The sequence below is a fragment of the Cryptomeria japonica genome, chromosome 11 (assembly GCF_030272615.1).
Source record: "Cryptomeria japonica chromosome 11, Sugi_1.0, whole genome shotgun sequence".
NCBI lineage: Eukaryota > Viridiplantae > Streptophyta > Pinopsida > Cupressales > Cupressaceae > Cryptomeria > Cryptomeria japonica.
Genome location: NC_081415.1, coordinates 337,539,158 through 337,554,898, shown reverse-complemented (window position 1 = coordinate 337,554,898; position 15,741 = coordinate 337,539,158). Strand labels below are relative to the sequence as shown.

Sequence of the window (15,741 nt, the reverse complement as noted above, 5' to 3'; positions counted from 1 at the left end):
AAACAGATCTTGGGCACTGACACATCTCCTATCACTTTAGAGGAGGTTGATCCACAGGCAAAGTGGAACACTAAGGTTTATGATCTTGTCTTCAACGATGAAGACTTGGAATGGGTTGATCAGGTGGATTGAGAGGCAGAGGCAATAGCGATGGCAGAGGAAAAGGCTAGAGCACGAGGAGAACCATTGGAGGACCTCGAGTCTGAGGATGATGTGGATGAGGATGTTGATGTCACTGGGGCTGAGCCTCAGCCTGAGACACATGTAGATATCATGGCTATAGTACGTTCCAGGACCTATCTTAGGCACACACGTAGGACGGTTGCAAAGTCGAGTGATCACTGATATTGGCTCCTCTAAGCCTTAGACTTCTAGGCTCTATCTTTTATGTTGATATATGTTTTTGAACTTTTGATGCCATGGATTTCATATTCCATGAGTTTTGTAGACATTTGACACTATTTATATTTCTAATGTGTTATTTAGTTTAGCTTGTTTCCTTCAGCTCAAGCCTAAAATTTGCATTGATACTTATGTGATCAATGTAAACTTGTGTATGTGTTCAAAGTAGCTTCTATTTGATGAGATTATTGTGTCTTTAAGGTTTATTTATTAAAGTATGCATGAAACAAGTTTTAAATCCTTAAAAATCTTTCAATTTCTTGGGTTTTTCAATTTGCCGAGTTTTTGCCAAGTTCGAGTCTTGTAACTATGATTGATTGTAATCATCTTTATGATATTTTCGATATAATAGAAATCTCAAATTTGATAATTTCATTTCTCAAATTTTATTTAGTATTCAAGAAATCTTAGTATTTAGTATTTGCAATTTTGCTATTTCACTAATTTGCCAAAGTTTCATTTGAAATGTAATTCTTATACATCTTTTCATAACTAGTTTTTCAAGTACTATATGCATATCATCATTGCCCCCGTCACCCCTCGCCCCCACCGCCATCCCACAGTGGTCCCCAAACTTAGGCCCTTTGTCCCCCCATCCCTAAAACCTGTCCCCTCGCCCCCCATCCCAAACCTCTGTGGAACATTGAGATAAACCCTTCTATGAGAAAGATGGGCATAAAATAGCATTTCCTCCTAGAGATGACCATTAAAAACTTCAAAGGGAAAATTTATGTTTCAAGTGCAAGGAAAGAAGGTAGCATGGACATGTTTGTAAGCAAGAACTTCAAAAGAAAAAATTGTGCGTCAAGTGCAAAGCAAAATGGAAGTTGGTACATATACATGGGAAAAGAAGCCAAGTACGCAATAATGAGGCATTATCCAACGAGGAAGCTTGGGAAGAAGAGGTGTGATGAAGACAAACATGAAATCACAACAAAGTAGTAACAAGGCTCCTAATTTGGGTGCTATTTCCAAGGTCTAACTCCATCCATAACATAGCTAACATCATCTCAAACTAGATTCAATCCCAAGCTATCTCTCATTATTTTTGTAATGTGCGCCCTTGAAGAAGACAATATCATCATTATCGACAAGTTGGTGGATGTAATAGTGATGAACCTCAATACACTTGACGGGCATGATAGATAAGATTCTTAAACATTTTGTAGACCCTATTAATATTTGCAAAAAACTGAAGTCATTGTAACAATGTTTGCTTTGTAATTCTCTTTAGTAGAAAATAAGGCAACTATATGCTAGAACCTTGTTTTCCATGTAATTGCATTTGGTCAACAATAAAGATATATTTCCTTATAGACGTTTACTCCAACCCAACTAAAGTTAACATAATTGTATACCCGAATGGTATGGAATCTGGAAAGCACTAATTAAAGTTGAAAAAGGTAAGTACTCCTTTGACATATTGAAGAACAAGTTAGAAAATTGTCAATGTTCCTCTTAAGGCTTGGACATGAATACGGAGGACCATGCAGATGCCAAAACCAATAAATCAAACTTGTCCCATATGTAACTAAAAGACAAACTCTAGATTTTCCAAATGAATGAGAAGTTTTAGTCAAGATTATCCTACCACGATAACATGACTAATCTAATACAAGATTTATCACACTCTTATCAATCCAGTTAAGTCACACAAATGGACAAAATTGTGAAACAAAAAGACAAGTTCCCAAACCCTTCTTGACAAAGGACATTGCATATATGTGTGTCACGCTTCTAATCCTCGTCTTAATATATGTCTTTCTGTAGCATTACGAGATATCTATGATATTATGCAAACATGGGGACAACCAAATTGATTATTTACATTTACAAAGTGATGCAAAATAAGGTTGAGAAAAAATTATGAGCTCTAGATTATGTTGTTACAAGTTGTAGTTCAAGTTACGGAAGGATCTAAAGATCACAAATCTCCTAGGATTAGTTTAGACATCCTCGCATTGAAAGATTTGGTTAAAACTGTCATTGCTTGAGGACAAGCAATCTTTGGGAGGGAAGGACTACCATGCCCCCATCACACCCAAGGAATTGCACCTTCAAAATGTTCACCTCACAAGAAAATCACACCTTTAAAAGGTAGACTGAAATCGCTTAAAGAAGAAAACCAAACACAAACTTACTAACTGGCAGTTATTTGAAGCAATTAAACATTAATCATAAAACAATGAAAAGTTGCAACTGGTGGGGGGGGAACAAGTAGATCTGAGCAGGTGTGTCCCTCCAATTGGCAAAGCATAAAAGAGGATTAATCACCATTGCAAAGACATGGGAGAGGGAAGAAACAAGGAAGTCAGTCAAGAGAAAAAAGTCCATCAGCAAATAAGGAAGAAGACCAGATTGGATATTTTCACCACCAAATAAAGAAAGAGACTAGATTAGATATTACAGATTGGATCTACCCGATCCAATCTCCATTCGGAAAATAAGACTTCTAACCTAGCCAATTTTTGTATGCAATATATCCATAATCTTAAGCTTGGTATGCAGTATGGATAATTAAGTCATGCATCTATAATCTTTATTTGTCTTTAACTAAGATATTAGCCAGCTTGTCAATTTAGTATATCTATATAATTAATGAGTTTATATATTCCTTGTCTCCTAAGCAATCATACGTGGAATTGGAGAAAATATGTTAGGGAGAGGCAGCAAACTTATTCCCTCAAATTAAGTAGGCCACCCCAAGTGATGGAATTGTCTTAGTTGGATGTTCCTGCCACTTGTGGGCCAATGGGCTAAGTTGTCTTAATTGGATGCTCCATGCTCTTGGGCTTAATTGTCTTGAACAGTCTTCAAGCACCCTTTCATACATTCCCCTTAGTAACCAGGGATCCCTCAAATTAAGTAGGCCACCCCAAGTGATGGAATCGTCTTAGTTGGATGTTCCTGCCAATTGTGGGCCAAGAGGTTGAGTTGTCTTGGTTGGATGCTCCACACTCTTGGGCTTAATTGAGCTGAACAATCACTGGAAAATTTATGAATAATGATCATGCCTACCCCCTATCTTAGCCACCATGAAAACATCATATCAGATTTAGGCGCACCTGCATTTTACTTTATCGTTTGAATACTGGTTATGAAAACTCCAGGTGCCAATGTTGGGTGATACTGCAACTCAAATTCAGCCCTTTAACCTTAGGAACTTCATATCAACACTTCTGTGGCCAATCAGCATCCAGGTGCCCTTTTTGATCATCCATGCCAATTGGAACACTGGCAAGATGCAATTAGATGCACCATTTTGCTGATGCTGTCACTTTAACTCACCTTTTATTTCCCAGTCATGCCTAACAGTCACTGCTGTTACTTAAGAATCCATGTTGGGTCCTCAGCATGCATATTTACCATCATGACACTTAAAAATAGTCAATGGCACCTGTTGTATGACTTCTGTCAATTAAAAGCATGACATCCTATTAAAAAGTCATATGTGCATGTTCTTTGTCTTTCTGTCACTTATAGCATTGAATCCTATTTTGGTACAGATGCAACACACCATTTATATCACTTGAATTTAATTCTGGGCATCTCCTTTTGACTTTCATGTCACTTAAAGGACTGAAACTGCTCCTAGGCACTTATTTTGAACCCATCTTCCAGTTGACTAACTGTAAGACATGTTTGACATTCAGTTACCTTCACCACTTGAAAGACTGACCTTACCTCCTAGGCTTGCTTCTTTGTCTTTCTTGCCACTAACCAGATATGGAGGTGCCGACTTACAGAAGCAACTGCCACTAAACTCTGTTATTCATCCTCTAGATGGTCATTTGGTGCATGAATGTCACCTAAGTTCTAACAGACTGTCAGGCGTTCCTTGTCATTTAAACATTTTGGCTGACACCTCCATAAGTGCTTTGCAATGTTAGTATTACTCATGTGCTGACCAAACACACTTGGGCTCTTTCAAGACTGATTTAGCCATTAGTTATACTTTTCTAGCATCCACCTTGTCAAAACAGTACTTAGTCACTATCCATGAACTTGGACAAATTTCAAACTTGGATGAAGACATCTATCATATCACAACTTCCCTTGGACTGAACTAGGGTTATACAGACATTAAGAATCAAATCATGAAACTCAGCTTATGCACACAACACTTTGGCAGACAGACACAATGAAATACACAAGAAAAGATGTGTCCTTCAAAGTTTCATAGAGGTGCAATACACAGCTATGAAAAGCTTAATAAATATCAGTTTTCAACATAAAAGTGGGCTTTCTTCTGAATTTTCAGCAGAAGTATGATATCCTGAACAACAGCAAAGCTGTCTGAAGTTTTCCTTCCATGAGCAGAAGCTGTTTGTGTGTCTCATATTAGCTTGAGCAATAAAAGTTTAAGTTGGGAAGCAATCAAATTTGATTGAAGTTTGTCAACCATATTGCATAATGCAATATACATATACTGGTCCATTTTGAGGGGCTCTTTAACAGCCTTAGGAATGAGAGCAATTCTAGTGAAGATTAGTTTCCTCAGAATTTGCTTATTCCTCTTGATGTCCTCCATAAGAACCACAAGGATACCCCTTATTACATCCTAAAAGGTCTTTGGAAGAGAGTTGAGAATCATGCAAATCTGGAGATTTGTCATGTTGAAATTAGAAAACAGTGCTCTTTATATCCTCTTCTGTAGTAACCCTCATAAGGTCATTGTTGTCCATCCGTTCTACTAGTTTGGATTTTTTTTTATGGGCGAGGAGCAAGTTCAATTAATATTGATGGTTAGATATGTGGCATAAGTCATTAATACAGCTGGAGAGAATAAAATCCCCATTTTCTGTTTGTATGCACTGCACTGGGTTAATAGGTTGCCTACTGAGAACAGATGTGTGGAAATACTTGATATTGGAATCTTCATGATTTATCCATTCATCTCTTGATCTTTGCTTCCAATAAGATTCTTCTTTCTTTTGTAGAGTAACCAGCTATTGTACTACATTTTCTCAGGCACATACCAAGTTTTGTTAGTCTTTGCTCCCTTGTACACAACCAAACCCCTCCAAGTTCCACAATTTGGACAAATATGCTCCCAAACTCTGTTCTATTTCAGCATTTCAATTTGCTTTTACACTACATTAGCTTTTCACAAATGTGAATACTTCATGTCCTGGGATGGTTGGGACTTTCATCTATCATTTCACTACTTTGTGTTTGAATCCAAGTGACAGCCATTTTTTCTCAAACCTGAATTTTGTGTTTATCTCTTGAAAGGTCTTACAGATATGTCTAGGTAAATGGGCCAAAGATCCCAAAGAGATGTTTCACTAACTTGTGCTTCCATCATGCAAAGTCCAACTCTGCCACATGGATATTAATCTCAAGCTGGTTTAAAGTCTTTCTTTTTGTTTGATTAAATTCTACTCTTCTCCTTAGGGGCTCAAATAGGGTTAAAATCCTGCATGATGATAATAAGGTTTTGGGTAATGGTGCTCAGTAACTCATGATAATAACATATTGGATCATAGTGTTGATAATCCAATTTTGAAGCTTCTTTATCACGACTATTCTATTCTTTCCATATCTATGTATATAATATATACCATAGACCTAGGTTACTGGTACGTCTAGGTTTTCCCCCAAATCCGGATACGATTCGTCTTGGATTCGGATTCGAAATGGAATCCCTGTGGAATCGAATAGGGTTCCTCCATTTTGTTCTTGAAACATATCCGCATTTTTACCCATGCATCCCGACGAATCTGATGTCGATGTGGTGTATTTCTCACAATTTTTCGATGAATCCACTTCGCACGCGAATTTCGAGAGGTATTTTGTTGACTTTTCGGTAGGAAAATGGGTCATTTAAACCCTAAAACAAAAAGAGAAAACGTATTTTTGATTTCTCTTCGGCGACGGCACGACTAGACAGAAAACGCATTTCGGATTTGTCTTCGGCAACGACTCACAAGCGACACATCTTCGTTTGTCTTCGGCGACGGCTCACGACTCACAGGCTCACGGCTCACAGGCGACGGCTCATAGGTGAGGGCTCACAGGTGAAGGCGACGTCAACGGCAAGCTCAGGTATGTAAAGTTTTAATTTCTTTCAAAAAAATTCTATAGTTTGTTTATTAATTTTTACTAGTATGTTTATTATTTTAAAATCTATAGTTTGTTTATTAATTTTTAGTAGTTTGTTTATTATTTTAGAATCTATAGTTTGTTTATTAATTTTTAGTAGTTTGTTCAAGTTTTTAATCAATGAAAGGAAATATAAATTTGTTAATTAATGATTAAAAATTTAATTTATATAAATTATTAAATAATAAATGTTAAATAATTAAATTCCATTTAATGGGAAAATAAAATTATTCATAATGTTTAAGTAAACATATATATGATAATACTATTTTTACAAATTTTTAATTTACAAAATTGAAAATAGTTAAAATATTCATATTTGTAATTTAATTTTAATTTGTATTATTATTATTTTAAATATGGATATTTTAATTATTGTGTAATTTAGAAGTTTATAAATATATTAATATCGTTATAGGTTACTTTCATAATTATTAATAATTTCACTTTCACTTTAAATTAAATTTAAATGTTTCACATTTTTAATTTTATTATTTATATAAAATTATATTTATTGTTAAATATTTAAATTTTAATAATTATTGTTTAACTTGTCATTGATAGCATAATGGCAACGACTGCTAGCTCTATTCCTCAATGGACTTTCAAAACCAACCCAAATTCACCTTTATGAAAATATGTCAAAATAATAGACCAAGTAAAAGGTGGTGGAACATTTAATTGGATATGCAACTTTTGTAGTGTGAAAAAAACTAGCTCCTACAGCCGTGTCAAAGCCCATTTTTGTACCATTCCCCAACAAGGAATCAAACCATGTCCAGGAAAGGATGGAAATGGGTTGCCACCTCAACAAATAGCATGATATATTAGAGAGAAAGAGGAAGCAGATGCAAGAGTTGGTAATGCCTCAAACCATCCTTTGTTGAAAGGAAGAGGAAGTAGATCAAAGAGGCCCCTTACTTCTCCATCTCAAAGTAATTTTCCTGATATCGTGGTACAGAGCCACCCATTCTTGGGCATAATTGATGACGAAGAACCTGTTATTGTGAAGAGAAGCAGGGGACCATTAGAGAGAGCATTTAAAAATGATGCTAGAGAGATTGCAGATCAATCCGTTGGAAGATGTCTATATGCAAACGGTTTGTCATTTAATATGGTACGATCACCATATTGGCAGGATGTGTTGAGAAAGGTAAATGAGGCTCCACAAGGGTACACAGGGCCAGGTTATGAGAAGGTGTGTAGCACCTTACTAGCAAAGGAGGTAAAAAGCTTAGAAAATGCATTGGCTCCCATTAGAAATTCATGGAAACAAATAGGGGTGTTCATCATTTCTGGTGGATGGAAGGATACCAAAAATCAACCATTAATTAATGTAATTGCAGTGTGCCCTAAAGGGGCAATGTTTCTGAAAGTTGTGGATTGTGCGGGACAGGTGAAGGATGCACAATTTATTGCTAACATCCTTATACAATGCATTCAAGATGAGGGACCTCAAAATGTTGTCCAAGTAATAATGGACAATGCAAAGAATTGTAGAGCTGCAGGTATGTTGATTGAGACACGGTTAGAACACATATATCGGACACCTTGTGCTGTCCACTCTCTCAACCTCATGCTACAAAAGATGGGCAGGAAAATACATTAGATCAAACAAATTTATGCTGAGGTTGAAGAGATCCAAATGTTCATCACAAACCATAGCATTTCATAGGCCATTTTCAGATCATTTTCACAGTTGGAGTTGCTAAAGGTAATTGAAAGACTTCAATTTCTAAAATCTACATTTCACTTTAGTAATCCTTAATTTATTTTTTTAATTTGATCATGTCTTCTTTGTATTCGAATTTTTATTTTTATTTTTATTTTTAAGTCTAATCTAATTTCCATTTATTTTTATTTTTTATTTTTTGAATAGGTTGCTGAGATTCGATTTGCATCCAACACAATCGTCTTGAGGCGACTTGTGAAGGTGCGAGAGCCACTTGCTAGCATGGTAATTAGTCAAAGTTGGTCCCTATGGAGGCAATCCAATACCGAAAGGGCAACAAATGTAAAACACATGATCCTAGATGACACGGATCACCCATGTTTGGGAGAGGTATATGATGGCATTGACTCGATGATTTAGGAAATGAAAGTCATCATCAATGCAAAATAGCAAGATCCCAAAGAAACTTTCTTCAAAGAGGTTCAATCTATTTGTGTTGAGCGGTGGAACAAAATGGCCACCCCACTACATCTTCTTGCATTTGCATTGACTCCCAAAGTTTATAGTGATGAAATGCTTGCTAAGCCATCAAAAGGGTACCACCATATAGAGATTCAGAAGTTAGTGAAGGGTGTAGGACAACACTTACTAAACTCTTCCCCGATTGTGAAATGGAGGATTTAATGTCAAGTGAGTTTGCTGATTTTGTAGCCTCCAATGGTCAAAGTGTTTCCACTCTTTGTGACAAGTATAAGAAGGATTCTCATGCTTGGTGGTACCTTATGGCCATACATCACCAAACCTTCAAACTCTTGCAATCAAACTTTTATCGCAAGTGAGTTTCTTAATTTTTATTGCTCTCTAAATTTATATTTTTTACTATTTAAAATAATAAAATTATTAATTTAAAATTTAAAGTTAATTTTATAATTGTCACCCTCTAACTTTGTGTCAATTATTCAATAGGTTGCTAGTTCCTCTTCATGTGAGCGAAATTGGAGCACACACTCCTTTATCCACTCGGTGGAACGCAACCGATTGGCTGCAAGTAAGGCGAAAGAACTAGTTTATGTGCATTCAAACTTGAGCCTTCTTACTCATAAACAAAAAGAGTACAAGGATGGCAGCACAATTTTTTGGGATGTAGATCCAGAGCGAACTGATTTGGATTTTTCAGCTGCCACACAGTCTTTACTTTCTGGTGAGTCCAATAGCCAATTTGCTACTAGTGCAAGTGGCAGTGAGGCTGCATGTGGTTCCGATACTCTAGCTACATCATCTAATGATGATGTTGATCTTGATCTTCCTAGTGACCCATATGATGCTGATTATTAAATGTGTTATTTTTTTGTTGAACCACTAAACAATGAATTCGATATATCTATCATAACTGATTCAAACTTTGACAAATGGAAATTAGATTAGACTTACAGTAAATTTGTTATATTTATATCATATATGATAGTTCCAAGTTTTGTTTAGCATATGGATGATATTTGGGATTCTAAATTTAATTTTTGTTTCTACTTTTTAGGCTGCATATATGTATATATTAATGATTTTTACATTTTTTTGTACAGATGTACCCAAACCCCCCCAAAAAAAAATTGCGATACCGGCATATCGTACCCATGTACCCGTACCCGTACCCGCACTGGCAACTTAGCTATAAACAGACTAATGATGTAGCATATTCCATGGAATTCATGCAAAAGAGCATAGAATGATTTGATACAATTTGGGATCATCCCTCACTGGAATCTCATTTTGTTCTACTATTCTTTGGATTGTGGCCTACCTGAGGTAGTTGTGTTGGTATTATGTTGCTGCAACTGTAATTGGATTAGTTTTGTGTCTCAGACCAGCAATCAGACTTTCAGTATTTAATTTCAGATTAACATTAAGTAAATTATAAGCAAGTAAATGAAAGAGAGAAAACAAGTGCACAAGAGACCAACACAATTACCCTGGGAAAACCTCCAAGGAGGAAAAACCCAGCACTAAAGACCCACAGGTCAGATTATGTATTCAATCTTGAATTGTAACAATACAATACTTAGCTCCAGTCATGTGACTTAGATCTAGGATCTTCAACCTCTTATCAGATCTGCCCTTTTTATTATATCAGGTCTACACTTCTAAATTCACCAAGTCTGCTCTTTAATGCACCATCTAACAGAAATTAGGAACACCAAAATAGCTTTGTCTTCCTTGAATAGGTTCACCCAGTTCACCTCTTAATTTCACACACCAAGGAGCAGATGGATTTCGCTGATTGCATGAATGATTGAGTGAATTGATCTTGGCAAATGGTCTTTATTTATATGAGCATATAACCTTCAAGTCGGCTTTAATTAGAGAAATATGTTTGGCACAAATATAGGTTTTAGTGTGGCGTGTCATTATAGGCTGGCCCTGTTTAGGGGTACGCTACCCTCTTTGGCGTGAAGGGTCCAGCCCTACACGTTAAACTTTGGGAAAGGGGGACCCAGCCCTTTAGGGGTTTGGATGTTGCCTTAGGCAATCCGAACCCCCTTTCCTAGTTACAAACAATAACCCGCACAGGCAACTTAGCTATAAACGGACTGATGATGTAGCATATTCCATGGAATTCATGCAAAAGAGGATAGAATGATTTGATACAATTTGGGATCATCCCTCACTGGAATCTCATTTTGTTCTACTATTCTTTGGATTGTGGCCTACTTGAGGTAGTTGGTTGGTATTATGTTGCTGCAACTGTAATTGGATTATATTGATCTTGACAAAGTTAATGTATTTTTTTCCCATTATGTCTTGAGATTGTGTGATTTGATGCTCTTGTCTTGGGCATATCCTACCTAAATGTCCATGACTACAGTAGATTTTACATCTAAATTGGATACTCTCATAATGATGTGACTGCTCTCAGTACCTCTCATTTCCAAGATTAATCTATCAGCAGGGATCTGTTCTTGACAACTTGAAGCAGTAATATGTGCTCCAATAATTGCACCTATCTTTCTCAAACTAGATTCATGTCAATATCAACTTGGTCGCAGAGGATGTCTGACCCCTATTTGCATTGCACTTGGTAGATCTTCACTACAGTTGAATGCATGTTACCAGTGCTTTGCTAAAGATCCGCTTGCTCATTAATTGAGGACCAAATTGGAATGCATTGCCTATTCCGTTTATGGATTAAGTTATGAAGTCACATGGCAATCATAACTGTAATTGCTATTGAGCATTGAATTAAGCAATAGGGTGTTGGCCATCAAAGGGATGTCCTTGTGCAAAGCTTGACCATAGCATGGTATAGATATCTTATATTATACTCCTTTAGCTCTTAAATACTCTTAACATATTGCATACTCTTATTCCATGAGACAGCTTGTTTCCAAGAAATATTTGCTCTGGGTTTGTTCTTATCTTTTACCTATGGAAATCTATTTCAGAAATACCTGTATTGCAGTCTATATATTAAGATGAAAATTCTTATAATTTGGTATAGTCTGCAATGTATTTCTACCCTAAAGTTGAACTAGTGCAAGGGTAAGAGCCAAATATGACCATCTCGCAAAACAAATATTCAGAGATAATTTAAAACTGATTCTCAGGCATAGATTCAAAACAATGACTCACAGTAAAGGAAAAGGAAAAATGCAATCCTTACAAAAATCCTCTCTTCCAATCCTTATCTACAGAATGCAATGTGTTCTGTTTTAACAAAACGAAACTCAAAAATCAGACTGTTTCACCATGTTTTCATACATTTCTTTTTACTGAAATTTTTCATCATATAAAATACAGTGTTCAACTATTAGGCCCATTTGAACTTGAAAAGATGGCATCCACTCCAGCATCAATGATATTTTTTAAAGCCAGAGGATCAAACAATTAAGCTTTTAACATAAGATAAACTAATGTGTACCTGAACATCATCATTGAACATCCTATAATGATTCCGATAGCGCTGTAGTAACTTGAACGCCCACTTACTTTGAAAGTCCTCAAACTAAGAGAAAGAAAAACATTTCAACAATTTCCAAACCTGATATTGCTTATAGATAAAACCTTCTTAAAAAATCTTGTAATCCACAGGAAATGTAACCTGCACTATCACATGTGGCCAGCGCGTGAAGACTGCTTCCATGAATTCATCAATAACTGACACAAACTCTTCTCCATCAAGCCTATGGATTGGCAACCCCAGATCTTTATCCCATGCAAAACAAAACATTTAGTGGAATTCGTTAGTCTACAAGTTAGAAATAAATATTGGCAATTATAAGGAATACTCAGAAAATTTATCCATGAACTTTATCAAAATCTAACATGTCAAAAAGAATTTGATAATCTTTCAACCTGGAACTGAAACACTTGAATGTTGAATTAGATCCCATATTGTCAGACGTACACATATGACATAAAACTTTTGTCATAATTATTGTCACCACATACCAATTTTTAAGGTAGAGTCTTGATGCAAATGCTTCATTAGGTATGGGATGCATCTAGATTCTATGTATGGTATGAATCATTTTTTGTACATATGTAATATGCACATTATACATCTACAACTATGTTCTACCCAAATAAAATATTTCATAGTGTGTCAAGTCACAAGCCACAACTCAGTGGTTTCTCATGCATAAATCAAGTCTAAGTCCTGGTTCCTTTTAGTTGCCAAGTTTTTGTCAATTCCAGTTAACACCTTTGCAAGACCTATAAGAGGGGAATTTCAAGCATTCCAAACAAGGTCAACATGAAAAAACTGGACATGAGGAAGGGCAGTGAAGTGTCAAGGAAGAGAAATGGTCATCAAGGTTTCCAAGACATGTCTTGACAGAGATGTACTTTTTCAAGATTTCAAATCACGAAGGTTTACACAAGTGGTTTGGGGCATGCAAAAGAGAGAATGTCATACTCAAAGATTAAAAAACTTTCAAAAATGGCATTCAAATGATTTGGCATGCCCCAAAGAGACCAAATGTCATATTTGGAGAGAAAATCATATTAGTGTGAAAAGTATTTTAACAACAAATTAGATCACTAAGTCACTTGAATTGCGCTTTTAATGAAGAATTAGAATGAAGAAGTGACTTAAGAGGCTATCGATGTATAGAATCACTAAAGTGTCAAAACATCAATGAAGAGACATAACATAAGTGAAACTCCACTCCTTGGGTGCATGCCTCATGACTTAAAGTAAATATCAAAATAGCACTTGCAAATTAGAACAAAAAGTGAAATTAAATGGTTACGGGTGCCCAAATTAGAGCAAAAGTGCATCTATATAGCTAGAAGTGCCCAAATTATAACTAAAGTTTGACCAAGTGCTCTTATGTATCCAGTTGTCAATGATGAACTAGACCAAAAAGTGCAATAAGCTCCCCAAGTGTACCCTTGAACACCCCTGTCATTTTCTAAGCAACTAGATACACAAGTGCTTCAAGACCTAGTGCACCCATAGAAACTTCAAGGCCAATTTGTCAACTTGAAATCATGTCAAAAAGTATCTTCATGTCCCCTAGTACATGCCCAGGAGTTGTATGTCGAAAAGCAATTAAAAACCAAAAAGGACACCTATGAGAGAAGGAAAAGCTGAGTCTAAAATTCAAAAAGTATGTCTTTAGCCTATAAAATAATTGTATTGTTTCATTCTCGCATTGTCAAGAAGCAATGTCAACGGGAGGATGTCATTGAGAAGTTTTGGAGCAATTTGGGACACAAAACAGCAGGTTTTCTCAAGATTTCTTCACTACTGTAAAGGACCAACACCTCAGTAATATTCCTCAAGCATTCTTGGCAGGTATTCTTCCTGTTCCCAAAGATTTTGAGGGCATTTGGAGGATTTTGTGTAGATCTGTAGCAGTCTCCACAGTAAAATTATCACGATTTTAAGAAATGTTCATAAAACAGCAGTTTTCACTAATCCAGACAGCAAGATTTCAAGATAAAATCAGTCAAGACACATCTAGGGTTTCAATCTCCTTTTGGGTACCTTTCAAGGCACTTAACAGCAGTTTACAATCCTCACAATTTCCAACTTCTGAGCATTGAAAAGCAGTAATTTTGGCATTCCAAGGGTTTCAAGGAGTTCATTTTGGGACTGCAATTGATGATATGTAAGATGCCAACTGCTGATTGGCACAATCTGACAGGTTTGTTTAAATAAAATTCTTTAACCAGCGTGTAGATGATTTGGGTTTTGAAGTGTTATTGAGGTTTGATTGAGTGTTATTGACTTTTGAATGTTGCACAATGAAAGAGGTATGCAAAATACAACTAATCTGATACTGAAAATTGAATTCAGAATTCTGATTTCTTTATTGCAGCAAACAAGAAAGACAAATAATAACTAATTTATTCCACACAAAAATAGCACTTCCTAAAAAATAGGAGATGCACTCAAAGTCTCCAAAACGTTCCCAGAGGTCTCTGGATGCCCCCTAGACCACTCCCAATCAATCCCTAAAAAATAGGGATTCCTCCTAAATTTTAGGAAACTGTTGTCAGTTGCTCCAACCTGCCTAAAAGGCTCATGCCTGACTCTCTAAGCCCCTGAGTTGGTTCCCTCCACGCTCTGCTGGCCTACGAGAACCAGATAATAGATCAACCCTGCTACAAATGTTGTCACTAAGGAAGGGCAAAAATTGGGGACATGACATGATAGCTCAAGTTTCATCTTCACAAATAGCAGTTTTAAGCCCCAAAACACCAATATCAGTTGCCCATGACAGCAGTTTTCACTCACTCAAAGCAGTAGTTCTCAGTCTTCTAAAATAGCAGAAGTTTCAGTACAGATAGCAGTGTTTCTCATTCAGAAACAGCAATAAACAGGTGGCCTTTATGTTCCTCTTTTGCATCTTACGAGCCGCCTTTTGCATACGTCAACTTTTCCATGAGCATTCAAGATTGCAGCATTAAGGGGCGAAACAGTCAAGATCTCATTGGAAAAAAGCTCATATTTCAGTCATAAGGGATACTGTTTTGGTCCTAAAAGGAACAAGATTTAATCATATAAATGAGAGTGAAAGGCACTTTCAAAGCAAAAAACAAGATGCGATATCATTTTCAACTCATAGAATCACCTTTGAAACTTTTACCTGAGGGTCAAGGACACTGATTTAGGACATGTGAATATCATGGAATTAAAAAAGGAAGAAATCATTTAGAAGGGTAATAAAGTAGCAAAAGGATTGCAGGAAATCGGTCTAGAAATGCAGGTTTGCTGAAGCTTCTTGTGGAACAGCTTGGGGTATTCATTAAAAGCGCTCCAACTTCTGAAGATTTCCAAATGCGTGCATTGATTATCTTTCAAAGCTCTCATGCACTCCATCTGGATTCTATCTTCTCATTCTTGCAATTCATAAATTATTAGGGGCTTCTGTTTTGGTGCTTCTGATGCAACCAGATGGGACATTTTAGCCAAGATTGCAGCTCTGGCCTCCTCCTCTAAGAATGTTCAGCTTCAAAAGTATATCTCATAATTAGGAAACCAAATCCCGATTTTATCTGGAGAAATCATGACCAATTAATCATCTCAAAGATACCAAACCTCCTCCTCCAATGGAGCA

General features: G+C 36.3%; 1 protein-coding gene across 1 annotated transcript in view; it reads right to left on the bottom strand.

Annotated features, from left to right (window-relative positions):
* The window catches only part of LOC131074954 (NAD-dependent malic enzyme 62 kDa isoform, mitochondrial), a 264,127-nt gene that overhangs the window by 105,850 nt on the left and 142,536 nt on the right, over positions 1-15,741 (bottom strand). The window contains exons 7-8 of the mRNA XM_058011705.2: positions 12,273-12,376; positions 12,093-12,176 (exon numbers count right to left, since the gene is read on the bottom strand). Coding sequence (XP_057867688.1) covers positions 12,093-12,176; positions 12,273-12,376 — 188 coding nt within the window. The remainder of the gene's footprint in view (positions 1-12,092; positions 12,177-12,272; positions 12,377-15,741) is intronic.